General features: G+C 38.7%; 4 protein-coding genes across 14 annotated transcripts; 2 read left to right on the forward strand and 2 right to left on the reverse strand.

The window, feature by feature from the left end:
• The first annotated feature begins 4,516 nt into the window (after positions 1-4,516).
• On the forward strand, positions 4,517-7,087 carry LOC113730460 (L-type lectin-domain containing receptor kinase S.4). Its single transcript, XM_027255152.2, has one exon. It carries the CDS (start codon positions 4,774-4,776, stop codon positions 6,844-6,846), a length of 2,073 nt encoding a protein of 690 aa, XP_027110953.1. The 5' UTR covers positions 4,517-4,773; the 3' UTR covers positions 6,847-7,087.
• Positions 7,088-7,604: 517 nt separating this feature from the next.
• On the reverse strand, positions 7,605-12,099 carry LOC113730459 (uncharacterized). Of its 6 annotated transcripts, XR_011840129.1 has the most exons (6): positions 9,960-12,062; positions 9,076-9,277; positions 8,775-8,971; positions 8,385-8,696; positions 8,209-8,288; positions 7,605-8,111 (listed from the first exon to the last, which is right to left on the reverse strand). XR_011840129.1 is itself a non-coding variant. In XM_072078491.1 (5 exons), the coding sequence occupies exons 2-5, from the start codon at positions 11,752-11,754 to the stop codon at positions 8,635-8,637; spliced, it is 2,256 nt and encodes a 751-aa protein (XP_071934592.1). In that variant the 5' UTR covers positions 11,755-11,756; positions 11,971-12,099; the 3' UTR covers positions 7,685-8,634. The 6 variants fall into 6 exon arrangements, 2 of the variants coding, with proteins under 2 accessions (XP_071934592.1, XP_027110952.1); XR_003458346.2 differs by lacking the exon at positions 8,209-8,288; XR_003458344.2 differs by having other exon boundaries at positions 8,209-8,696.
• Positions 12,100-12,586: 487 nt separating this feature from the next.
• Positions 12,587-15,551, forward strand: LOC113730461 (thaumatin-like protein). Of its 3 annotated transcripts, none has more exons than XR_011840130.1 (2): positions 12,587-12,870; positions 14,679-14,816. XR_011840130.1 is itself a non-coding variant. In XM_027255155.2 (2 exons), exons 1-2 carry the CDS (start codon positions 12,820-12,822, stop codon positions 15,362-15,364), a joined length of 732 nt encoding a protein of 243 aa, XP_027110956.2. In that variant the 5' UTR covers positions 12,733-12,819; the 3' UTR covers positions 15,365-15,551. The 3 variants fall into 3 exon arrangements, 2 of the variants coding, with proteins under 2 accessions (XP_027110956.2, XP_027110955.2); XM_027255155.2 differs by having other exon boundaries at positions 12,733-12,865; positions 14,679-15,551; XM_027255154.2 differs by lacking the exon at positions 12,587-12,870 and adding an exon at positions 14,152-14,573 and having other exon boundaries at positions 14,679-15,551.
• A 554-nt stretch (positions 15,552-16,105) lies between these two features.
• LOC113730457 (pumilio homolog 1) lies at positions 16,106-24,996 on the reverse strand. 4 transcript variants are annotated; one of them, XM_027255149.2, is made up of 9 exons: positions 23,745-24,996; positions 20,753-22,173; positions 20,502-20,643; positions 20,233-20,340; positions 19,505-19,717; positions 19,281-19,391; positions 18,387-18,581; positions 17,130-17,304; positions 16,106-16,555 (listed from the first exon to the last, which is right to left on the reverse strand). In XM_027255149.2, exons 1-9 carry the CDS (start codon positions 24,372-24,374, stop codon positions 16,515-16,517), a joined length of 3,036 nt encoding a protein of 1,011 aa, XP_027110950.1. In that variant the 5' UTR covers positions 24,375-24,996; the 3' UTR covers positions 16,106-16,514. The 4 variants fall into 4 exon arrangements, with proteins under 4 accessions (XP_027110950.1, XP_071934590.1, XP_027110951.1 ...); XM_072078489.1 differs by having other exon boundaries at positions 19,622-19,717; positions 23,745-24,988; XM_027255150.2 differs by lacking the exon at positions 16,106-16,555 and adding an exon at positions 17,872-17,930 and having other exon boundaries at positions 17,185-17,304; positions 23,745-24,990.

Genomic DNA, 24,996 nt, shown 5'->3' on the forward strand with positions numbered 1-24,996 from the left:
ACAAAAAATGGTTTTTATCGACATGTTTTCATTTACTCATCAAAAGGGAGGAAGAAGGTTAGGGGATAGATAAAAAGCTACATACCATTATTTCAAAAAATTTTGGATAATAACTCTCTTCTGGTTTTCAAATTATCGTTTGAAATTGGAAAACAATGGCAGAATCCGATCCAATAGTTAACCGGTTGATACTTTGTAGCGCTGTTTTATAATTGGTTTTATTTTAATTTCAAAAGAAGTGCAAAGCAAAGGGAAAAAGTTATAATTGGTTTTATTTTAATTTCAAAAAAAGTGCAAAGCAAGTTGTGTGGACATTGTGTAATAACGATAGCATTTCTATAACCTAATCTGATGGAATTAAAAATTCTATCAAATTAACGATAGTATTTCTATAATCTAATCTAATATAAATAAAAATTTTATTGAAAAATATCACTGAAAACAACGATGACAATTTAACAAGAGACAAGAGTTGAACATTAACCTCCAACGCCACCAAAACTTAAAGTGCTTCGCAGCAACCACCAACAGAAAGGGCCGGTGGTTGTGGACTTTTTGTAGTCAGCCTAAGAAAGTTGTGTTGAAATTGGGTTGTCAATTCAACTTCTTGACTGACGAGGTCATTATTTATATTAGCACTATGAATTAGGGTATTCGAATTCTCACTTTCCTTCTTAGCACTATCATTCACTACATTCGAATTCTTACTTTTATTCCCAAACTTGAAAAGAAACACTTTGACAAAAAAAAAAAAAAATTGTAGCAATTTAATATATCTGAAATAAAAAATAATTAAAAATAAGTGCACAAAAAACATAAAATCTTTTTTTTAGAAAAAATGGCTTTCCAAACAAAGTCTTAATTTCTTAAACTATAAGATTTGTCACACTTTACTTCCTAAAATATAGAACTTATCCACTATGGTCCCTAAAGTATGAAATTTATTCCAGTAAAATATATTCACTTAGGCATAAAATCTGTCTCAATTTCTTAATGATATTACCTAAGTGGAATAAATTTTATAATTTAGGAACTAAAGTGTTCTATTTTTAAATTTATGAACTAATGTGGGAATTTAGGTATAACTAAAGGGGGCAAATAAAAATAACCTCCTGTCAATTCTATATACTAATTAAGTAGGTACTAATAGAGACAGTAGCGGATCGTTATTCATTGGATGGAGGACTTAAAGTTAAGCGGGAAACTTTAACCAACTTAGGAGTAAGGAGGAGCTCGCTTGATAGCCAGATGAGATTTGGGGAAAAAAATATTTATAACCTTGTTGTAGGCAGAAAATCTAAGTAACTTTTTACAAATTCTGAAAAGATCCATGGCATAATCATTCGGGAAAAAGAAAAGATCTGCAACCCACCATGTAACATAATTGCAATAACTGTAAATGATTTTCCAAATCTACTCATTCAAAATATGTTATCATTTTGAGAAAAAAAAAAAAGTTAAATGGCACTATGCTTGATGAGGATGGCAATGCAAAAAATTCCGTGCGCATTCTTTGACTAGGCTGTAGGCACCTTCAAAATCAAAACTGGAGAAAGTATGCAACGCAAAAAAGTCGCCAAGAATCAAAAGCACAACGGAATTACAGATATAATAAAGAAAAACAAACAAAACTTTATTTTGTTTGGATTGTATTTTTCTGGATTTTTTTGTAAAAAAATTATGGGAAAATGACATGTTTCATCCCTTACATTTCACAAAAATATTCTTTTCGTCCCTCACTTTTAAAACGAACCAATTTGGTCCCTGACATTTAAAAATTAAACCTATTACATCCCTGAATCTAATTATCAATCTAAATCAAACCATCCAATAACCCAGTGATAAATTTCGGAGATAGAATTGATAGATTATTCCGTCAACTCCATCATATTCACATGACATTTATTGAACCAAAAAAAATAAAAAGTATAAGATCATAAAAGGTCATTCTTTGTCTTGAAATAATAGAGTTTTTTTTTTTGGTAAATCTTTTCATGTACCGTTAGTATATACGCTTGCGAATCTAGATGTATATCACAAATACAAAATGTGACGTTTAAATTGAAATTGAAATGATGTGGCAGGTACATAAACCCATCAGTGTATACAATGACATTGTAAGAAAGATTAATTCTTCTTTTAGATGTTATAATTTTTTATTTTTTATTTTTGGGTTCATTAAACTTCACGTGAATATCAAGTTGAGTTAGTCAAATGATCTACAAATTATACCCCCCAAAATTTGTAAGTAAGTTGATAGATGGTTTGATTCAGATTGATAATTGGGTTCAAGGATGTAATAGGTTTAATTTTTAAATGTCAGGGACCAAATTGCTTCGTTTTAAAAGTGAGGGACGAAAAGAATATTTTTATGAAAGTTAAGGGATGAAACCGGTCATTTTCCCAAAAATTATTATAGCGATTTGATATGTGTGAGGTAAAAAGGTGATTGAATAATATGTTCACGGAACTCTCCAAACAAAGCTATTTTATGCAATTCAAAATTGAGTAGTTGAAAAGAACAGAGGACAAACAACTTGCTAAAGTATAGTTATAATATTACATAATAACAAAGCTTATTTCCGACTAGAAAGTCAAGGAAAAGCTGAGAGTTTGTTTATCTAACCCCAATAGCGACTAGTAATCATTCTTTTGAAAGCAAAACGAAGAAATTTTATGTGCTCTGCACTTTATTTCAACGCCAGAGTTTGGCTGTCTAAGGAACCCTCCACATGACGACTTGATGACTCAAGTCGCGCAAAATTACTCCAAGCTTTTCTATTTTGGTTGAACATGAAAAACCCAGAAGAAAAAACAAAGCTTTTTTGCTTTTAAGGAAGAAAATAAATGAACCCTTAAATCAAAGGAATGTCCGCGTTGAGAGCTCCTCTATTCATTGCGGTCTAATAAATGATGATGCTACTGCCATTGAAGTCGTGTTTTCAGACACGCCAAAGTAGCGGTCGGAGTCCAAAATGCCCTTTGTTTTTTTTTTTTTTTGGTAATAAAAGGGACTATATATTAAAACAAACTTAAGTTATAGGTACAAAACGAGGGAAACAAATTCCCTTAAGATCTGCATCTACTAGACTTCTCAAAGCATAAGGAATACTTTCATAGCATACAAAATTCACGTCTTGTTGAGCACCCAGTTTTACCAATCTGTCAGCACACTGGTTTGCTTCTCGATAAGCATGTCTAAGTATGACTTTCGGCAGGGCAGAGATCAGGAACCTGCAATCAGAGATAATTGAAGCATACTCATGAGTTGAGGTATCTGCCGATTTAAGCAAGTCTAGAGCAGTTTTAGCATCAACTTCTAATTCAACATTTTGCAAGTTTAGAGAGGAAGCTAAGTATAGTCCATCCCTTATCCCCCACAACTCAGCAAGAATATTGGTAGCATGTCCCAATTTTCTGTCAGCAAAAAATGCCCTTTGTTAGTTATTGCATTGGAGTAGACAAGAGGTTTAAGGGGAGTGTGCTCAATTTTAAAAACAAAAAATGGAGAGCCGACTTCCGGTTATTTAACAAATTTAATGTTGAAACAACGATCCACCAATCTCCTATTATAGAGGACAAAAAATTTTGATTAAGACGACTTTTATAGTTGATCGTCATTTGAAGTCTTTAAGGAGTCAGCCATATCACGACTGGAACAAAAATAGTCCTTGCACCAGAACTCTCGAAATTGTAATAGTAACAACTTATTTCAGGGGAGCAGCAGCCAACCCCGAGAAGGTCCACAAATTTTGAAAGGAGGGTTGGGTGATAAAATGTAGCAGAAACAGTCAAGCATCAATTGATCAAAATGAGCTGCCTCCTCTTTAACGAAATCATGTCCTTGCAGTCCATGTGTTGAATTAAAGGAGGCTGTGTCGGTCTGACTTGGGCAGGGCCGTCACTAACTCATTTCAACTCCAATCTAATCTTCTTAAAAAGGTGGGTAGGTTGGTCTCGTTAAAAATATCATGCATTTCCATTTTGAGATGTCTCAGAATGTTTATTGTATTATTTTATAAAAAAATTAAAATTATTTTTAATCTCTTTTTTCATTATCATTTTTATCTTTATTTTGTCTCGTTTTGGATTTAAATTTTAGAAAGCAAGCCGTAAAAGTAAAAATAATAAAATCATAATTAAGTTGTTACTCTTAAAATGTTAGAATCCTGAAATGCCACAAAAATTTTGAAAGGATGGGGTAGTGAGATGCCTTTTTTTTTTCTCCCTGTTAAGTCCACTATTGCATTGCATTCTCTGAATTTTTTAAAAACAAGAAGTATAATGCACTAATTTTTTGAAAGGAAAGGGTAGTAAGATGCCATTTCCTTTTCCGGTCGGCAACAGCAACTATCCTCTTAAGAACAAGAAGAAGATGGACGAGGGCGGAACACTTTCTCAGTTCTCTACCCGTTGGACCAAGGGTCCAATATTTGGGTGGTAAGATGCGTAGCTCAACTCGATTTCAACCCAACCTTTAAATGTGGCGTGTGAAAATTACAGCCAACAAACAAAGATGGGACCCTTTATTTTTCCACTTTTCGTACAACTCCAGTCCACAACACAATGCCACCCCATTCTCCACCTCCTGTTTCTTCTCTGCTTTGCACCAAACGCCCCCCCAAAAAAAAAAGGAACAAGTAATAAATTACAGCCATGTAGCACATAATCCCAATAATCCCCACAAATCACCTACCTAGGAATATTATTGATAACTGAGTCCCAAGTTGATCCAGAAACAAACTCGAATCTGAGCCTAGTACATGTTGTGTGATGGCAAAAAAATTATTTCTTTCTCTCTTGGCCCTGATTTTTCTTCCAAGCTTACTTCTTTCTCAGTCTGTTGAGTTCTTGCATGCTGGTTTTAAGGACGCGGGCACCACTGTAACTCTCAATGGTGCTGCTGAGATTGACGATAGTGGTATAGTCAAGCTCACAAATGACACACAAAAATTACTTGGCCATGCCTTCCAATCAAATGCTATTTTGTTCAAGAACTCTACAACTGGTAAAGTTTTCTCCTTTTCAACCGCTTTTGCGTTTTCAATTGTTCCCCAGTTTAATTCTGTAAATCTTGGTGGCCATGGAATGGCCTTTGCCATCTCGCCGACCAAAGAGCTCAAAGGGGCTCTTTCCCGTCAGTATTTGGGCTTGGTGAATTCAAATGATAATGGCAACTCTTCCAATCATTTCCTTGCTGTTGAGTTCGATACAGTTCAAGATTTTGAATTTAAAGACTTAAATGATAATCATGTTGGCATAGATATCAATAGTGTGATCTCAAGTGCCTCAATACCAGCTGGCTATTTCGCTGATGGCAATTCAACAATATTAGACCTGAATCTCAAGTCTGGGAGTATAATTCAAGCCTGGATTGATTATGATTCCAGCAAAAATCAGCTCAATGTTACTCTTTCACTTTCCTCATCCAAACCCAACAGCTCCATTCTCTCGCTTGATGTGGATTTATCCCCAATTTTTGAGGATTACATGTACGTAGGCTTTTCTGCTTCAACTGGTTTGCTTGCTGCCTCTCACTATGTCTTTGGTTGGAGTTTCAAGATCAATGGGCAAGCTCAGTCCTTAGATCTACCTTCGCTTCCTAAACTTCCTTTACCCCAAAAGAGCCACGTGAAATTGATTTTAGGGACATCTATATCAGCTGTTGCATTCATGGGATTTGCGGTTCTGTTGTCTCTGTACATAGTCAGGAGGATCAAAAATATGGATGTGATTGAGGACTGGGAACATTCGGTAGGCCCACACCGATTCCCCTATAAAGAGCTCAAACAAGCAACCAGAGGTTTCAGAGACAAAGAGCTATTGGGGTTTGGCGGATTTGGCCGGGTTTATAAAGGAACTTTGCCTAACTCCAATACCCAAGTTGCAGTTAAGAGAATAAACCATGAATCGAAGCAGGGTTTGCGTGAATTCGTATCAGAGATTGCCAGCATTGGCCGACTTAGGCACAGAAACTTGGTTCAGTTACTGGGGTGGTGTCGGAGGAGAGGTGATTTGTTACTTGTATATGACTTCATGCCCAATGGGAGCTTGGATAAGTACCTCTTTGATGAACCTGAGATGATTTTAACATGGGAACAGAGGTTCAAGATCATCAAAGGTGTCGCTTCTGGGCTACTCTATCTACATGAAGGATGGGAACAAACTGTGATTCATAGAGACATCAAGGCAGGAAATGTTTTGTTGGACTCTGAGATGAACGGCAGGCTTGGGGACTTTGGACTTGCTAAGTTGTATGAGCATGGTTCAAATCCAAGCACAACAAGAGTTGTGGGAACATTGGGTTATTTAGCCCCTGAGCTTACGAAGACTGGTAAGCCTACCACAAGCTCTGATGTGTTTGCCTTTGGTGCATTCTTATTGGAAGTTGTATGCGGAAGAAGGCCAATAGAGCCAAAAGCATTGCCTGAGGAGTTGGTTTTGGTGGATTGGGTATGGGATAGGTGGAAGAAAGGTGCGATACTCGAGGCAGTCGACCCCAGGTTAGGAGGTCTTTATGATGAGGTAGAGGCAGTGGTGGTGCTTAAACTTGGATTAATGTGTTCCAGTAATTCCTCAGAAAGGAGGCCTAGCATGAGGCAAGTGGTGAGATACATGGAAGGTGAGGTGGTACTGCCGGATTTTGCTGCGGCACCTAATGAGTATAATGCGAAGAAAGGTGGTGGTCATGGTGGCGAGTTTGAGGACTTTGTGCATTCGTATCCAACATCCTCATTTGACAAGGTAAGCGCATGGTCGTCGGCTGACTACGTCGCCGACAAGGATGATCTTGAAGCTGGTTCAATATCACCGCTCTCCGTTACCGGCTGGAAAGGGAAGCGGTGATTCCAGAATGGGAAGACCCATTCTCATCTTAGCTGCTTTGAGATTTCTTCTAGTTTTCATTGCTTAGAGGTTTCTGTTTACTAAGGACCACTAATTAGTAGTAGTATCTAGTTTTAGGTATGAAATTATAAGATGAATGCATGACCTTATGGACATTCCATTTCAGATCATTGTAGATTTGTATCTGTTGCTGACAATTTATGTTGATATGAAAGTTCCAAATGTTTTTTTTTTTTGGTAATCCGGAACATGCCCCGACCCGAGCCCTTTGGACCCGAGCCGGCACACCAAACCGGAGGGGAAGCCGACAGCCCCATACAGCTTACCCGGGCGAGTCAAGATGTGTGACGCAGCGGGCACGAATCGAACCTTGGTCAGTGGGGAAGCCAGCAACACAAGGCCGACCCTTCAACCGCTGCGCCATATGCCCTGGGACAGTTCCAAATGTTTTGCATGGCTTTTTTCAGGCCAACGGTACCATTTGTCCAAGCCTTCCGAAGAATGGAGTACGGATTTCTAATGTGGACTGTCATCATTACGATCTTCACACAGTGGATGGTGGTGTCATGAAAACCAAGCGATCAATTACTGAATCAGCTTTTCGTCAAGATATTTGATTCGAGTGACGGACGCATTACATACTACTTCGATTCTGATTTTGCAGTTCCAGGCATAAAAAGAGAAGAGGAACCAGCACCAAAGGCTGCAAAGAAAATTACATTGTACAAGCAACCTGGGAAATTTATGTCTCACAAAGCTTTAACTAAAAAGAGGATCTTTTTCCTTAAAGATAATAAACTTCATTACTTGAGCAAAACTAATTGCACGCCATCAGAAATTGATTTTGAAGTTTGATTTTACCCTCGTATAAAGAGAGCAGACGACAAATAGGTAGCTGATCAAGAACTACACAAACTTCATGAAAAGCTCTACTAAGTTGCATGCTTAGAGCCTGGAGAGAATATTTGCTACAATATCGCGTTTTATTGGCATATATACTGAGCGAGAGGTCCAAATCATGATGCTCACGAGAACCCGTCAGCGTTGCTGCAAGACATGCCCGACAGAGGCCTGCCAAGATTATTCACATTTACTTGAGAATCAAGATCCAATGATCAAGTCCGTGAATTTGTGTTTTGCTGCTAACATGAGCGCCGCCAGTAAGGCTCGTAAATCAGCAGCCATCATATCAGATTGAGGACCAAGATGCATGGCAAGCCCCAGAAGAAAATTTCCATTGTGATCCTGGTAAAGTCGTCCTGTTCCTGCAGAAAAGTTGGCTTACTGGCTCCATCACGATTCAACGCAATCCAATTTATCCCAAGGCCAATGAAGAGAATCTTAAACAGGAAAGAGGATTACTATCTTGTTGCTTCAAAGTACAGAGGCATTAAGCCAATTTACACTTAGTGAAAGTCCAACCACATCCTGACTCAACACTCCTGCACAGAGCAAAGTGCGCTCGGAAAAAATAATGAAATCACATAAAATGAAACTCATTAAGAAATATTTAAAGCCACCATAAGCATGATATCAACCTCTATTTTCGACGAGCATCATCCCCAGAGGATACAGGCTTAGGAAGCTTTCTACTCAAAAACAATTATATGTCGAGGAATGGGCGACTTTAGAGGGAGGGGAAGAGATGCTTCGCTTCCTTAGGTGCATCAAATCCAACTTTTCCACACTTTATTTGGTCAAAAGTATATTAGTTGGCACCACTTGCGTTCATTCTTTTTCCATCATGCAAAAAGTGAGAAGACCTTCGCATACTAATACCCTGCAGTGTTATCCTCCGTTTTCTTCTTCACTGTCTTTCACCCCCTCAAAAATTTCATAATCATCGAAGCCTGCGCGCCAGCAAATTATGTTAGAAATGTCCAACAGACAAGTTTCTAGTTATTATTGGTACGGTAGCCATCAATTACCTGTACCGAGGGCTTCAAAATCATCAATTGGTGTTCCTAAAAGCATTGTGTTGCCTAAAGGTGGATCAACTATCATCCAATCTGAGCTGTCCAAGTCTTCTGAGCATAATGGTTTCCCCGTCACCCAGTCCTCAAGAATGGAAATATGCTCATACGATATCGGGTCAACTGAATCCTGTTCTTTGTTCCTTTGAACCCTACAATAATCAATGAAAGGCCATTGCTCCATTCAGTTTGTCTAACTCATTCTTTGGTTCCTTCAATACCAATTAATAGAGAATAAGTTCATTCTTCTACTTACATTTGCTTCAACCACAAGTTCTTTTGGACGAAGACAAGGTCATTAAGCCTCTGTCGCTCTAAGCAGTTTCTGGTATCATGCATCTGCTCATAAGGGATTTGATTTTGCTTAAAGTAGATCAGACTGCAAGTTTGACTCAGAATGCGGATGGCTAAACGTGCCAGATTTGGGCAACCCCCACCATAAGTTGACCACCACTCAGCTACAACCATCAAATTCAAAATTCAAAAAGTGAACCAAAAAAAAGAAAGAAAGAAAGATCAACTGCTTGTGGAAATGAAAACCAAATAAAAGCACATTTTTATACAAGGATATCATGAGTTAACTAGCCTTTCAGTACAGTGCATGGATGAAAATACACACCAACAAGATATATCAGACAAACAACTAAGAGGGACATTAACGACACAAAAATCCTTCAAGTCTCATCTATCTCTCCACCTGCCCCAGAAAATGAAGCTACACAAGATAGAAATAAAACTAACATAATTTCCCATTAGAGTCCATTATGTTTGAATACTAACTACCAAGTCATATGACTATATTCCATCCTTGTCAAACTTTGTGACGATTGTATCCACACATTAACTATGAAAATGTCCTGGAACAAAGATGAATTGAGGTAAATACAGTCATATGACTTTGACACGAGACAAAAATAGCAATTGATATCAGGGAGTAGGGAATCTGAACACCCAAACAAAAAATGATTAAGTATAAGAATACAGAAAATTGAATGGATGGATTGACATGTGAGAATCAAGGATTCACTACAAGCCTGACATTGGAAAAGGAAAATAAATAAATAACCAAGAAGTAGCAGCAGCAGAAGACATAGCATAACTGGACACGGAAGCTACTATTTGATCTTAATAAAGACGGACCTGGAAGTAAAGTATCTCTAGCTCTAACAGCCATCTTTCGTCCAAAATCTCCAGCACCATTGTGATAAGAACCTATCTCTTTCACAACTTTATCTTGAAATTTTGGGTCTGGAACCAACTTCTCAATGCAGTCATATACCAGTGAACGGATATGAAGATGTACATCACCTTCGGTACTGTAAAAGAAGTTAGGATTTAGGTAGAAACCAGCGGCATGAAGAGGATGACGCTGAAGTTGTTCCCATCTATGATCTATAATATCCCAATACGTGGAATATTCCTTCTTATCAGTGAGTTCTTTCTTAATTGTTTCTTTGGCTCGATATACTCCAGCATAAACATATCCCATGGCAGGCCTCTTGTCGCTTCCAACTATCCTCAGAAGTCTCAAAAGTGGATCAACTAATCGAGTAAGTAAGGCACAAGTGGACCAAAATGATTGATTACCAATATAATCTAGCACAGCAAATGCCTCTGGTTTCTTTGAGTATGGGCTCTCCATCCACTCCTCTGAAGTGACCATGGATTGCAAATTGTGTCTTATGTTAACCATTCGCTTCAACGTCGTAAAATGTGTTGCAGAGCGAGTGATTCCCAGATCAACTAAATCAACTCCAAAAGTGTACCGTCTCATCATGTTCAGAACAACATTATGATTATACATGAATCTTGATATTGTTCTGGCTTGGTCAAGTACTGATTTTACCCACTCAAGCCTGCTGATGTCCTCCAGCATCAAACTTATGCAGTGAGCAGCACAAGGAGTCCAGAATACAGAGGGATAAGAATCAGTCAGTCTTCTAGCGGCAGCAAGATATCGCTCCTCACTATTAGTAATTACTTGCATCACATTTCTCACACCAACTTCTTCTACCACCTCCTTAAGCAATTCAAACAGAGAATCCTCAGAGTTTACCAAGTTGGTTATATCTGCAGACCTGAAAAACATTGTCCCTTCGGAGCTATTTACCAAGAAACTTAAAAAAGTTTTACCTTTTTCTGAAACCCATTCATCTACCAATACAGAACATCCTGTCTTTCCCCAAGAACCTGTGTATTGGTCAATATCATTTCTAACTTCTTGAACTGCATTCTTCAAGATCCAGCTCCGAAGATCATGGTAAGATGGTCCAACAACGCCATCACCTTGAGAAGCAATCGCCTCAATCATGGGTTGGAAATAAACTGAATTCACAGCGTCTAAAGGTACCCCTACGTCAAACAAAAACCGCCCTATTGCCATATGGACATGATTATTCACCTTTTTCGTAGCTATAGCTGCATTACTACAAGCAACAATTGCATTAGGATTGGCAGAACTAGATGCTTTTCTAACTCTCCCCTTCTTCTTCCTACCACTTGCTTTATTTCCACCTCCTCCTTCCTCCCTACCCACAAAAAAATTCGAGTCCTGTTCAAGCGTATCTGGGACAGGAAGCAAGTTAACTTCAGTGTTTAGACCGCAATTATTTATAGTCAAAGCATCAACTTCACTAGCATTATCCACATTATAATTGGTTATTTCTTCAGCAAGTTTTTGCTTTTTCCTCTTTTTCATAACAACCCCATTCAAGCTCTCTTGCATTAGAAGGCGAACATCAGGCAGAACTCTCAAACAACTAGAGGCATTACCCTTTTGCCCAGCTAGATGTTCCTTAATCCTATGGATTCCACCACCCTTAAAAATCTTCCCACAATACACACACTTGAGCTGAACCCTTTCACCATTCTTATACATTTGACAGTGCTTCCATGCAGGATCATGTTTTTGTGATGTCACAGGTACCAGTTCCATATCTGAAGTCATGTTTTAATTTTCATCCAAAAACATAATAACACAACAATCACTAGGGCCCTTTGTACTTCATTAAATATCTATCACTCCATAAATGTACATGCTCCCCTTTTCAAGAACATCCCCAGGGGTACAACAATATTAATTCTGCTAAGGTACAAATAATATATAATCAAATTTTTTATGAAGAAGAGGAAAAGGGATTACATAACTTACTTGGGTTCGGTCGGATTTCGTATTTAGTAGTAGTACAACTAATCCTTCTCGTGACAAAGACCGAGTCGGGGAAGGGTGGGAAGGGTTTGAGTTGGGAAACAAGGAATATATAGGTGGGTGAAGAGTCGATTGGATTGGATGACCGGATGGACCGGTTTGGGGGCAGCGGTCAGGCCCGTGAGGGGATTCAATTAGGAGTCCGGGTTTTTTGTTTTATGCGGGCGTTGGCCCGTTGGATGGGTGCAGAACCGGTCAAGGCCATTGTTGGGTGGGCCGGTCTGTGGAGTGTAGAACCGGAGGACTCGGTTGCCCACTGCCGAGGAGCCGGAAACGCTGATGACGCCAGCTGGATCCGGCCGCAGACCGCAGATTTCGACTACTGAACCGGCGATTCTTCTGTTTAACCCATTTCCCTTTTGCGCTCAAATTTTTAGGCAAAGTTACTATTATTATTATTATTATTCTCTGAACCGGAAATTTTGCAGGACTTCCTCCCAATAATACAGTATATATTATCGTGTTACCATCGCCTTGGAATTTAGGCAAGTATCCCGGAAATTCTGGTGTGTAACTCTAATTTCTTGGCTTCCGGAGAAATTGCTACTAGTCTGTAACTTACTTGTATGCAAACGAGCATACAAAAGAGTATGCACTTGTGCTGTTTCCATAACATCTTTTATGCTGCTCTTGGCCACCATACAAACTCATGTTTGTTACTTTTTTTCTGGTTTAAACTTGTTTCATCCTTTTTAGCACAAAAACCCTCTGGGAGATACGAGATTAAGGGCCATGTTTATGCATCCATGACAAAGAACATCGTGCCATCTTGTCACTTGAGGGGCTCGATGCATGAAATTAAGCATCTTAGGTGCAACTAAGAAGATCCCTGCCTCAGGTCAGGTATCAATCTTCAACTATTGGCATTTTGCTTGATCCCCTGTTAAACTGCGTGTGTTAATAGTACTTCTCTCAAGATCACAACTGTTTTTCTCAAGCTATTTCCAAAGCACAGACCTTGATCATGAAACATCGAAACTAGCTCCAAGTTCCTACTTTCCTTTACAATGAACTGTGGCCTCAGCTATAAAGGAGAAGGGAGAAAAATCCCATTAGCTATAAAGTAGTATTGATTAGGGATGACAAAAGTGTGAAAAATGATTATTGATTCGTTGAATATCGGACGGTACAATCCATTATTGATCTTGAATACTATTATAAGTACTTTCTCATTTAAAAACATGAAGGCATTTGAGTACAGCTCATCCTTTGATATGCAAAAGCATTATCCAAATGATTCTTTTGTTTAGGCATAGCATTTTCTCATATGGTGCCTTTTAGCTAACGAATCTTCCTCAATCCCAAAGCTATTTTGTATTATTCCTTCTCGGATCCTTATCCATTGATACTGATTTGACGAAAGTTATTGGCTAATGCTAGTAAAAAGGACATCACTTAACCAAGATGCACCAAGCACCTGTATCGCTCGTAGGTTTAACCTCCTTTGTCATGTTCCAGACGATCCAAGTTCAAAGATTCCCTCAACTATGTCCGCCGCTGTACGCTTCACTGCAGTTTTCTCAAAGGTGTCGACTTCCCAAGATACGGATGAAGCTAACTTTGTTCGTTTTACTGGAAGCTTATTAATTCTCATAATCTGCATGGTTCACAGTTTAAACCTAGTTGTATTTACTTACTTGGGATAGCAAATGATATCAGGCAATTCTTGAGGAAATGTGTGCTCACAAAATCCTAAATTTCATCTGAGACTAATTGATTTCAAGAAAGAGCTTACCAATTCTCGATTCAAACATTCTAGGACGACCAAGATATACTAACTAAGAATAAAAAATAATGCTTTACACAAAAGAAAAGAAATGAAGTTATAGGGCAGATTTATGGGCTGTTTGCTCAACAAAGTCTGAAGTTACCCTGAATTATAATATGTTGTGAAGAATGACATTCAATCTGGTCTCTAAAATTATTAATTATGCACTTCTCTTATTGAATAAAATTTGTAATTTTATTCAAATTATTTTTTTTATTTCTGAAAATTAATTTGGTCATTTCTTTAGAAATGAAAATTATTCCACTCATGAATTTCATACGAAAACTAATTTACCGCATGAACTTTTCCATGAATAGCTAAGCTAGCTAAAAGGGGTAAAAAGAACAGTAACTTTCGGACCAAGTACGTTGAAAGTTTGCACTTACAGTGGATTATACATACAGAAGGTTGAGGCTAAAACGTATGGAATCATCATCATGCAATAATTTTGAGACAAAAGGAATAGAAAAGTAGCCTTCAGAATAATGCATAATTAAACGGTTGTGCTGTGTCCACCATCCAAAATCCAAAGTCCAGAAAAAGTGGGAACAGAAAGAAACTGTATTAATTTACAGGGGCTTCCCACCCCTTCTTAACCACTCTCTCTGTTCTTTTTATACATTCGGTTCCAGGAAGTTATAGGCCAAATCTTTCTCCCCTAGGACCGTAAAGGATCGTCGTCCATCACTCTCTTCTTTCCATCAGAATCTGAAGCAAATGCAAATGAATTTATATTTTTTCGGCATTTTCTGCTTCTTAGCATTACTCTCCCAGTCAAGTACTAAATTCCTTCTCTGCCTGAGAGTGAATGCATGTGATTTAATCTGCGAAGATTGTACCAATTCAAAAATTCACTGACATGTTTACTCTTGTTTGGTTGTAGATGGAATTCAACTTATAATAGTGAACAACTGCAAAGAGAGCGTATGGCCTGGGATTCTTGGCACTGCAGGCCATCAGACCCCGAACGATGGCGGATTCCATCTGTCTACCGGCGAACAGATAGTGGTAGAAGTGCCCGAGAAGTGGTCCGGCAGAATATGGGGCAGGCAAGGCTGCTGTTTTGATGAACAGGGTAAAGGTTCATGCCAAACCGGAGACTGCACGGGCCTCCTTGAGTGCATGGGCACCGGGGGGCTGCCCCCAGCAACACTAGTAGAAATGACGCTAGGAACTGCACAGAATCAGTTGCACTACTATGATGTGAGTTTGGTTGATGGTTTCAACCTCCCCGTCTCGATGATTCCGGTTGGTGGCGGCGTTGGCTGTGGAGTGGCGGCCTGTGAGGCAAATGTGAATGCGTGCTGTCCTGCGGCCTTGGTGGTGAGAAGACGAGGGAAAGTGGTGGGATGCAAGAGCGCCTGTCTGGCCACAAAGGCACCTAGATATTGCTGTACCGGGGAATATGGTAGCCGGGGAAGTTGTAAACCAACAGTTTTCTCCAATCTGTTCAAGGCCATCTGCCCCAGGGCATATAGCTATGCACAAGATGAACCAGCTGGGCTTAAGAGATGCAGAGCGCCACGGTATGTCATAACCTTTTGCCCTCCTCACAAAACATTGCGCTAAGGGCCACTGCTGCTTTGACCTTAATTCTGCTGGGCTGATGTTTTGTTGTTTTTGGAAGTTTACTACTACTTGTTACTGCTTTGTATGTCCCTGATCTTCTTAGACTGTTGAAATTTCCTGACATAGAGATCTTCTTGTAATTGTCTCCAGCTATATGTAATTACCAGGAAAGATATTCGGTCGAAAATTTGAGGCTACATAACTATTTCCTGAACGTCTAGGAGAGTGGGGGCACCATTTTAATCTCACTTGATCAAATCACGAAAGTGCTGCAGAAAAAAATAAATTTAATGAATATAAATCAACTTACAGGGCATACTGAAATTCTTATTGACCGGACACGTCCCTCTGCTCCTACTTTTGCTGCAACTGAACTTGATTTTTCGTGATGCGGCTAAGATTATAAATCAAATTCTACATTTGTGAGGTCTGCGCCAATTCTCTCGGTGGATAACTGAGAAAATACCTCACCGCATCCTCCATTTTTCCCTTTAATTTTTTGCAGTCTCAACACATGAAACAACTCTTTTCTACGTATTTCAGAGCTATATCTTTGTGACAAAACACTAAACAGCTCCGCATATCGAAGCCATCGTCAGGATAAAATGTACGTATCAGATTGTGTACCTGAAAACTAACTCAGAAAGTGCTGGATCAATCGTTTATGAGAGAACTCTAATAACAGCAAAAAGCATTCCTAATCTATCCAAGAAATGATGAAATATTTGAAAGTTCAAGAAGTAATAAGAAGATTAAAAACATTCTTTTAACGAAAATCCACCAATCCATACATCAGAAAACTTCTGGCCTCCTACTACACCACAGGCTCTGCACATGGCATGATTTGTACAGTCACGACCTCCGCTTCACTACACGTTCCTCCTCTTTACACCCTTACATAACTTAATACAGTAATTTTATGATTTCTGCAGGGGCATCAGGTTCGTTCACCATTAAAGCCTCACCTAACCAATTCTAGGTATATATTCAAACTAAAAATGTACAAGTTTTTTAAGTACAACCAACAAGTTTATTTTTAGAAAGCTCCATCCATCAAAATAACGGATAGAACCAAAGCCAGACAAGAAAATTGAAGAAGGCAGCTCTCATATTAGCCTCTGTTAGCTGTACAATTTCCTTCCTATGCCATCTAAGCAGCAGAACATGAAGAAAGGATGCCTATCCTCCTCTCTGCAAAAAGATCAAACACCTCATCAGAGAAATTCTCTATGAAGCTTTGAAGTATGATTACACTTCAGTGGCAGTCATATAATGTTCTCATTTCAAACAGACTGCAGAAGAACAATAAACAGAGCAATGAATATGGTCCAGAGCAGGCATATATATCAAGAATAACATATATACAGGATCTGGAATGTGCCGTGCCATCATGAACAGCCAAATAAGTAATGTTCAAGAGATTTCTTAAAACAGTTTATATAGGTTTATTTCCACAAAAAGTGATATTGGGGGTTAAGTAATTTTAGTCACACAATATGCGCTTCCAACATTTTTCTGGCCATAAATTCCCATACCAACAAAGAGTTAATATCATGTGCCGTCCCTAATTTGCTTGTGCACTTTTGTATTGCATCTTCAACTCCCACCAAATACGGGTACCCTTCGGTCAATCACTTGACAAATTCAGTTTTAGGAGGGGTGATGGACAGAATTCAGTCGGACAAAAGATAATTTTCCTCGCACAATACCAGGAGGCAAATAAATCGGACAATTATAATCAGAATGAATGAAATCATCAATATACCTCCAGCAGCAACAAGTTTCTCCACACGGGCAACTATATGCTTCCCATAGGTATATTTCTTCAGCGCATTCAGATGAACCTTTATTCGATTAAGAATCAGTTCAAGTTGCTGGTCATCACAAGTCTCCAGCACTTTCTGTACAACATAGTTCGCAAACTGGTCTTTCATCATTACCTGAAATTAAAAAATGTAACAATGAATCATGAACATGTATTTCTTAGAAATCCTTTATGATGCCCATTAAAAAGAAAAATATCATGAAACCCACAAAAATAAAAATCTAGTGAAATAGCACATGCACAGCAGCAGAGAACCATGAACATGCATCCCATTTGCTTCTAGACACATACGTGATCTATAAATTAGCACCTATAAATACAACCAGAACCTGGGGTATTCTAAAGGAAAATAAAGAATTCACAGATCTAATAAACCAATTGCACCTTCAAATACCCCCCCCCCCAACAAAAAAAAAAAGAGTAGGGGATTATTGAATCTGAGTTTGAGTTGATGTTCTGGTAGGAATAGGACATTGGAATGAGTGCATCTTACTCTGCATTGGCTCTTAAAAGCACAATATCAGTCATGCTATCAGATTAATACTTAATCCAAGAACAGCAAGATGAAATTAAATTGTCCACTGCATCAAACAAGGTTAAAGAACTCAACCTATCTAAAAATTTAAATAAATAAATAAAAAAAGACGACTTTCTTCCAAACAACAGAATACATGAATGGGACCTGGAAGTAGATATCCTCCTCAGCTGTTCTCATTCCCTTTCGTAGTTTCACAACAATTTCTTTTAAGAAAAAAGTAAACTGTCAGCACACCTACATCTTAACTCTTAACCATAATGATATCATAGAATGATTCCCAAACAATATGCATACATTGCCATTGTTTGTGCACAAATTTGTGACAATTGAGACGATTAATAACTATTAAGGCAGAAAATTGCATCTTAAAGAATATCTGACCATTTATGGACTGGAATACCTACATTAGAATGAGAATCATTTAAAACCCAAAAGCAGATAAAGAAATTTAAACCAAACTGAGCAAGAAATATATAAAGGTAAACTTGAGAATAAGTTGAAAGTAAGTGTTGGTTGCTACAGAGCTTGAACACATGATAACAACTAGCACCCCCCCCCCCAACACCAAAAAAAAAAAGTACAAATGAGAGAATGTATCAAATCAAGCTTGACCAAAACCATCAAAGTCTCTTGGAGAAAGCACATGAAAAATAACCAACCTGAAGGGGCTCATTCTCATCAGTTGAACCAAGCATCTCATTCACTAAGGTCTGGCGTTCCTCAGCAGTTCCAAAAGTTAAGCACTTCTCCACGACATTTGAGGCAAACTTTTGCTGGCTCATCTGGACTATCTGTCCAATTAATTTAGTAATTATAGAAGTACGCTCTTCGGGCTTTCCATGCTCTAGTACATGCTGTCAGAACACACAATGTTAAAAGAAGACTTAAGAAAGACAAAGATCATACACACATACAGACAAATGGGGGCCAAGTAGGAGAAACTTGAGAATGCCTGGGGAATGACAGAAAGTCTCCTTAGAGGCTCATATAGCACTTTGGAGGTCCAAACAAATAAATACACCCCAAAAAGAATGTGCATGCATACAAGCATGTTCTGTGTGCATTCATATAGCTGTATTACCAATAAACACTAATACACATGAGAATTGTATCAATTAATCCCGTGAAGTAGCATTATCTTTGTCCATGTAACAACACTAACGACTAGAAGACTCAACTGCAGCAGTGGCCATGATTACAGTATGTTTGACAACATAATGGGACTTTACAGATTGGAATATTTGGAAACTTCCTGACAAATCAATTATTTATTCAAATGCCATCAATTATGGTTACTCTTACATCATTTTCCTGGAGAGTTGCTGCATGACCATAAGCTGATAGATTGGAAAGTATATTGAGTTACAAACTTATCCTCTATAAAGCAGATTATTCATCTCATATGGAGAAGTCATGATCAAACTAAACATGTACACTAAAATTGGAAGTTTACAGGAGCCCATGGTAAGTGGCACCTATCATGAAAATTTTATTTTTAGAACTAACATCCAAATACAATATCGGAAGCTATTTATCTAAGTAAAGAGCAAAACCTGAACAACATAATTCCCGTATTGATCTTGTGCTAGCATGCAAACAGATTGCAGAATTTCATCCATTACTATGCTTTGTGTCTTTGCATCACAGCAATGCTCAAGTACTCGCTGTCACATAAACCATCACTATTTTAGAACAGAATCAATAATTCGCATTTAATATAAGAGAAACCAAACCCTGAATTCTGTGTCTGCAGGATTAAACGTAGCTAGTTAGAAACCTGTATAACCCGACAACCATATGGATGAGTTGATAATGTCACAACTTGATCATAGAAAACTGAAACAATGAATTGAATGGCGTCTTCAGGAATACATTCAATACATTTCTGAATTACATGATTGCCATTCTGATCGCGTACACAGCGCATAACATGGCCATCGAGCTCTGCGACCATTTTTGTTTGTTGATCTAGATCGACAACCTCTATCGCCTGGACAAACAAAGAAGTCTTAAAGACCAAATATGTCCACAGAGATCATAAGATGTTAAAAACTAGAGCCCCATCTGAATAAGCGATGTACAAGACCAATTAGAACAGATCTAAACTAGAGATTGTGATAAAAGGGAGGGGCGGCGAGAAGGGGAAAAAAGAAACAGGACAAGAACACTGGAAAAAAGGTTTGCATTTTCTAACGCGAGCATCAGACCTATACATGGTCCAACACAATGTTTTGAAAATCTTTAGTACATCAGCATAAGAACTTAGTAAAGCATTTAAAATAATTTGTCTTATGGCATAATGAATCACTTGAACACTGGTGTTACACAAGTGCAGATATACGTTTTAGAGCACTAGTTGGTATTAAATTTTAAATCACGAAGCTCTGGTGAGCAGAAACGGCATCTACTCAGACTAGTTTTTGCAGGGACTCTAACATTTTCATAAATGGAATAAAAACATGCTAACATGTTAGTAATAAGCAAGAATCAGCAGAAATTGGATACCTTCTGGATCACTCGGCAGCCATACATTTGAAGGCTAAGTGCCAAAACATGGCCATTAAGCTGGTCAGCCAGTTCTCTAATCTGTGCTGGACTTCCATGTTCAAAAAACTGGAAGAAAAGATAGAAGAATGTGAAAAGAAAGAATATAACCATAAGACAATGATAAGATTTGTACAACAATCTTTATTCAAGTAGTACTTGCAGGCAGCTGAATGTGTGCCAACTTGCAATTACACAGTTGATCGCAAAAAAAATAAATGCAACTTCACCTTCTGGATCACATAATTCCCAAAAACATCAGTCATCAGCGAAAGTGCTTGCGGCATAATCTCATGGAAGACCATATTCTTCTCTTCTGTAGTTGCTGTTTCAAGTTTCTGTTGAATAAATCTACTTCCATACTGATCCGCGCTGCTCAAACGAGGTTTTCAATGTGTCATAAATAGCTAGGCAAAGATACTACAAGGATATTAAACATCTATATTAAGAACTGCAGGCAAATGTACTCACAGAAGCATACCTGAACTCAACAACATGGCCAGCAATCTCTGAAAGCTCAAAACACTTAGTTTTATTGCTTTTGAACTGATCCAGTAATGATGACGCAAAACTTTCTTCCAAGCCACTCCCAAGATCCAAATGCCATGATCCCATAACATTTCCAGTGAAGTTTCGCATCCCTGAAGGAAAACGCATGTTTCGTTCGCCATGCCTGACTGGACTGCCAGATCCAATTGGAGAATTTGGAAGAAGTTGGCCCCCCAGTTGGTTTCCAGCATAAGACATTCCAAGACCAAATCCAGGGTTTCCATAGTATCCATGATTTAGATTACCAGCTTTGCCAAGATAGGGAAGACTATAATGTGATTTCTGATGTAAGAGCAATGTCTCAAGGTAAGATTTCTGCATCTCTAACAGCTCCATGAATGAGTTTCCTACAGACTCCCTATCAAGCATTGGATCATTAAGAGCTGCAGCATGTGCAGCTGCATACTCGGTTGATTTCAAGTATTGAAGATACAATGGATCCATCAGAGGCATTTGCAAAGCACTAGCGGAATTTTGATTACCAACTCTACCAAGGTTCTGCAACTCTGCTGCAGCAGCCAATAAATTAGGCCCTAAAGTAACTCCTCTCGAGTCAACACCCATTGCCCTTGCAGCAGCAATATTTTCAATCAAAGGCAACGGATTGCCACCACCAAGCTGGTTCCCCAACATGGACGGTGATCCAGGATTCATAGCACCACCACTTAAGGCATAGTTTGCAAAGGAGGCATTTGGGCTATCAATATTTGGATACTGAGAAGGTGAGTTTCCTCCACCATGAAGAGTCAATGAGGAAGGTCCCTTCATATATGACTCAACAGAGGGCACAGCAGATTTGTGAAACTGCATTGTTTCAGGCTTGTTTAAAAGGGAATGATGTTTAACTGGATTGTGATCATTTTGCAAATGGTAGAGGTTCTCATGATGAATTTGGGATGCCAGATGCTTCCCTTCATCTATTTTGTTATTTGCTGAAAGGCTCATACCAGACAAAGCAGCAGCAATGTCTGCCGATACATCTATATTTGGTAAAATATCATCCGATGATTTCAAGATGTTTGCATTTCTTTTATCCACTGAATTCACTCTTCCCCCACCAACTGGAGGAATGCGAGGACTAGGAGCTTTTGCAACAAGATGTGGGTCTGGAGTGGTACTTCTCGACAATGAACCACCCAGAGCGGAAGCATAACTTTGAGAAGCTGATGAGCCAACATTGTGGACTGCAGAAATTCCCTGAATATTTGCACCAGAAAGTAATGAATCTACTGATGTCAATTCCTGCTGTAGATGAGCAATTTGAGGATCAGAAGATTCAAGAATGTTATCAAATGCACGGCTGGCCGGACGAGATGGATGACCAGAAACTGGTAACGTCTGATTTGCATCATCCTACACCAATATCGAAGTATTGTTTTACACCATAACATTTGATGAATAGAACATGTAAATGATACCAAAAAGTTTAGCACAAGCACAAAGCACAGATGACAGGTGACCATATAATGTATGTGAGAAGCAAGCAAAAATTATTTTTTCCTTATTGATTTTACAAAAGATAAATAAATGCTATTACATTTTAAAAACTTACAGATTTTACAGATATGAATTCAGATGCTGCCAATAACCTAAAGTACTTTTTTTTTAAAACCTAAAGTATTTAATTTTGGGCATAAGCGTATAGGCAAGTAAAACATTGGAAAATGAAGAAATCTAGTAAAGATTGGAATGATAAACATTGTCTCAGTTCAAGGCAAGCCTTTTCCAGCAAGAGCACTCTTACATTGGCCCGAGCATCCTACTGCTAAAATTGTGAGAGGCATGGCAGATTCAAGGGCAGTGCTAAGTATTAATACATCCATGAAATAATTTTTCAAATTATTGCTCACCCCAAAAAGCTCTTCTATAGCCTCGACAACATAGAATATGTCAGAGATAACCTTCTTCCATGGACCATTTCACGAAGAAAGCAAAATCTTATTTAGGTTTCCAACATTTGAACCAATATAGGAATACGCTCGTAAAAACATCATACAATGGGAATTACAGAATAAAAAATAACGTAGAATATGTAGGAGATAACCTTCTTGCATGGACCATTTCACGAAGAAAGGAAAATCTTATTTAGGTTTCCAACGTTTGAACCAATATAGGAATACGCTTGTAAAAACATGAAACAACAGGAATTACATAATAAAAAACAAAAGAAGCCTAACAAAATACTTGCAACTGCTGTACGGGACATGCAAAACGCATTTTATAGCAAGAAATGACTAGTAGCAGATCCACACGTGTGACAAGAATATAATAGCAAAAAATGAGAGAATGTCAAAGCAAACTTTTGATGTCAGTGCTCAATGCTTCACGACAATCTTTAAAATAAATGCACGCTGATTTGCCAAGAAGCACGTCAACACCGCTTTAGATATGGAAAACATAAATACAAACAGAAATGTCAAAGACAACATTAGCAGGAGAATATGAAGCATCTCTTAATGTCATTAATAACCAAAGACAATGAAACTCCAATAACAATAACTTTAACCAATTAAATATTATCCTTGAGGAAACAGGGAACAACCGAATATCATCTGCCAACGTTCTAGCAGTGACTATCAGTCAAGGAGTGACGAAAATAGAATCCAATGGCAGTAAATAAGCTCATAGCTTCTCAAGTACTAGATAAATAAAATTCTTGACAATCAATCAGATGAAAGGTAAAGATACACATTCTCACGTGTTCAATCACAACCCTAAATCTATCAGCAACTTCTGCACAGGACAAAGCAATTCAACCATCAACCAACAGCCAACAGGTTATTCAACATATAGCAGAAACTAATTTCTTATATAAGCAACCCAATAGAAACCCTATCAACAAATTCCAAAATTTCAAACTTTTCAACCAAGAAACAAGAACCTAGAAAAGGAGCGGCAAATGTAGTTTCTTAATTTGTCTTCACCTGGATTATTTCAGCGAAGCTCTTCTGCCGCCTTACTAATCCCGGTCCTGGCAAACCAATAAGTCCGTCACCACCCCATTCCTTCTGAGGGTCCATGACATTCTCTTCTTTCATCCCAACAAACTCCGGCTGCATTGAAAACAGTGACCTATTAATACTTCCTCCATCACCGCCGCTGTTTCCAACCACTTTCCTCCTATCGCCAATGGTGGCTGAACTGCCTCCCCCTCCACCCCCACTTCCACCTTCAACACCGCCCTGCAACCTCTGCGCAAACCGCCAGTCCTCTTTAGACAAAAGAGGAGGCGGAAGCCGAGGGTTCAAGTTGACATTCGAGTAGTAATAGTTAATGTACGCCGGATCAGACCTAATCTCCTCCTCAGACAAACCTCCACGACCGCCAGAAGCGCCTCCGCCAAACAAGCCGCTCAGCGATCCTTCAACAGTGGGAGGAGCCGAGCCGCTCCTGAAAATGCTGAGCTCCCTCTCGATATCACTAGCCTCTTGTTGCCTCCGGTGCTGCTCTCTCAGCAACATCTCCAGCTCTTCACTGTAGTCGTCGCTTCCTCGCATCATCGATGATCGCATTCCGATTTCCGACATCATCTTCGAATAGCTATCGGTAATCATCCCGACCTATACATACATATAAATATACGTCTATCTATATGTATATATCTACACCTCTATCTATACACACACTTTTATTCCCAAAAACTAATCCTAAAACACCGCAAATTAACAACTTGAAGCTTAAATTAGAATTAAATTAACTTAAAAGTTGACCCAAAAACAGTTTTTCCATTTTGCCTTCAGCAAATTAATGTTTTTTGGATAAACTTAAAAAAAAAAAATTTCTGAGCTGAATTAGTAATTACAGAGGTTTGCCATTGAAAAGGGACTCGAAATTCGCTCAGAAATAGAGAGATCGGCCATCGCGGAGGGCTGGAGAGTGAAGCATTCTATAGAGAAACTAGTGAGGGGAAAGGGTTTAGTTTCAGAGAGAGAACGCAGAGCGGAGAGTGGAAAGAAGAAAGAACAGTAAACAGCGCAAGTGAGGGGGACGGGGACGTAGGGATTATAAAGAGTAAGAGTAAGGGATTGTCAACCGTTGGATCGATGATTGAACGGTTGAGATTGAGAGATGGAGAAGGAACGCTTCCTACAATTGGGCCCTGGGAGTGGGGGTGTAGGAGTGGCTAATGCGATACCGGGTTAGGGTTTTTATTTCAGAGGATCTTTAGGTGGATTG

Source organism: Coffea arabica, chromosome 2e (assembly GCF_036785885.1).
Source record: "Coffea arabica cultivar ET-39 chromosome 2e, Coffea Arabica ET-39 HiFi, whole genome shotgun sequence".
In the NCBI taxonomy this organism is placed as follows: domain Eukaryota; kingdom Viridiplantae; phylum Streptophyta; class Magnoliopsida; order Gentianales; family Rubiaceae; genus Coffea; species Coffea arabica.

What these genes read in the sequence shown, in the direction of transcription:
- LOC113730460 (XM_027255152.2), top strand. Translation starts at nt 4,774, where the DNA reads ATGGCAAAAAAATTATTTCTTTCTCTCTTGGCCCTGATTTTTCTTCCA.
- LOC113730459 (XM_027255151.2), bottom strand. Translation starts at nt 11,766, where the DNA reads ATGACTTCAGATATGGAACTGGTACCTGTGACATCACAAAAACATGAT. An exon ending in TAGAGATACTTTACTTCCAG is followed by an intron (nt 9,278 to 9,959) that starts GTCCGTCTTTAT and finishes TGATGGTTGTAG; the next exon opens with CTGAGTGGTGGTCAACTTAT. An exon ending in TTTTGAAGCCCTCGGTACAG is followed by an intron (nt 8,697 to 8,774) that starts GTAATTGATGGC and finishes GCTGGCGCGCAG; the next exon opens with GCTTCGATGATTATGAAATT.
- LOC113730461 (XM_027255154.2), top strand. Translation starts at nt 14,513, where the DNA reads ATGCAAATGAATTTATATTTTTTCGGCATTTTCTGCTTCTTAGCATTA. An exon ending in AGCATTACTCTCCCAGTCAA is followed by an intron (nt 14,574 to 14,678) that starts GTACTAAATTCC and finishes GTTTGGTTGTAG; the next exon opens with ATGGAATTCAACTTATAATA.
- LOC113730457 (XM_027255149.2), bottom strand. Translation starts at nt 24,374, where the DNA reads ATGATTACCGATAGCTATTCGAAGATGATGTCGGAAATCGGAATGCGA. An exon ending in GGCCATGTTGTTGAGTTCAG is followed by an intron (nt 20,644 to 20,752) that starts GTATGCTTCTGT and finishes TCGTTTGAGCAG; the next exon opens with CGCGGATCAGTATGGAAGTA. An exon ending in GCTGCCGAGTGATCCAGAAG is followed by an intron (nt 19,718 to 20,232) that starts GTATCCAATTTC and finishes TTGTTTGTCCAG; the next exon opens with GCGATAGAGGTTGTCGATCT.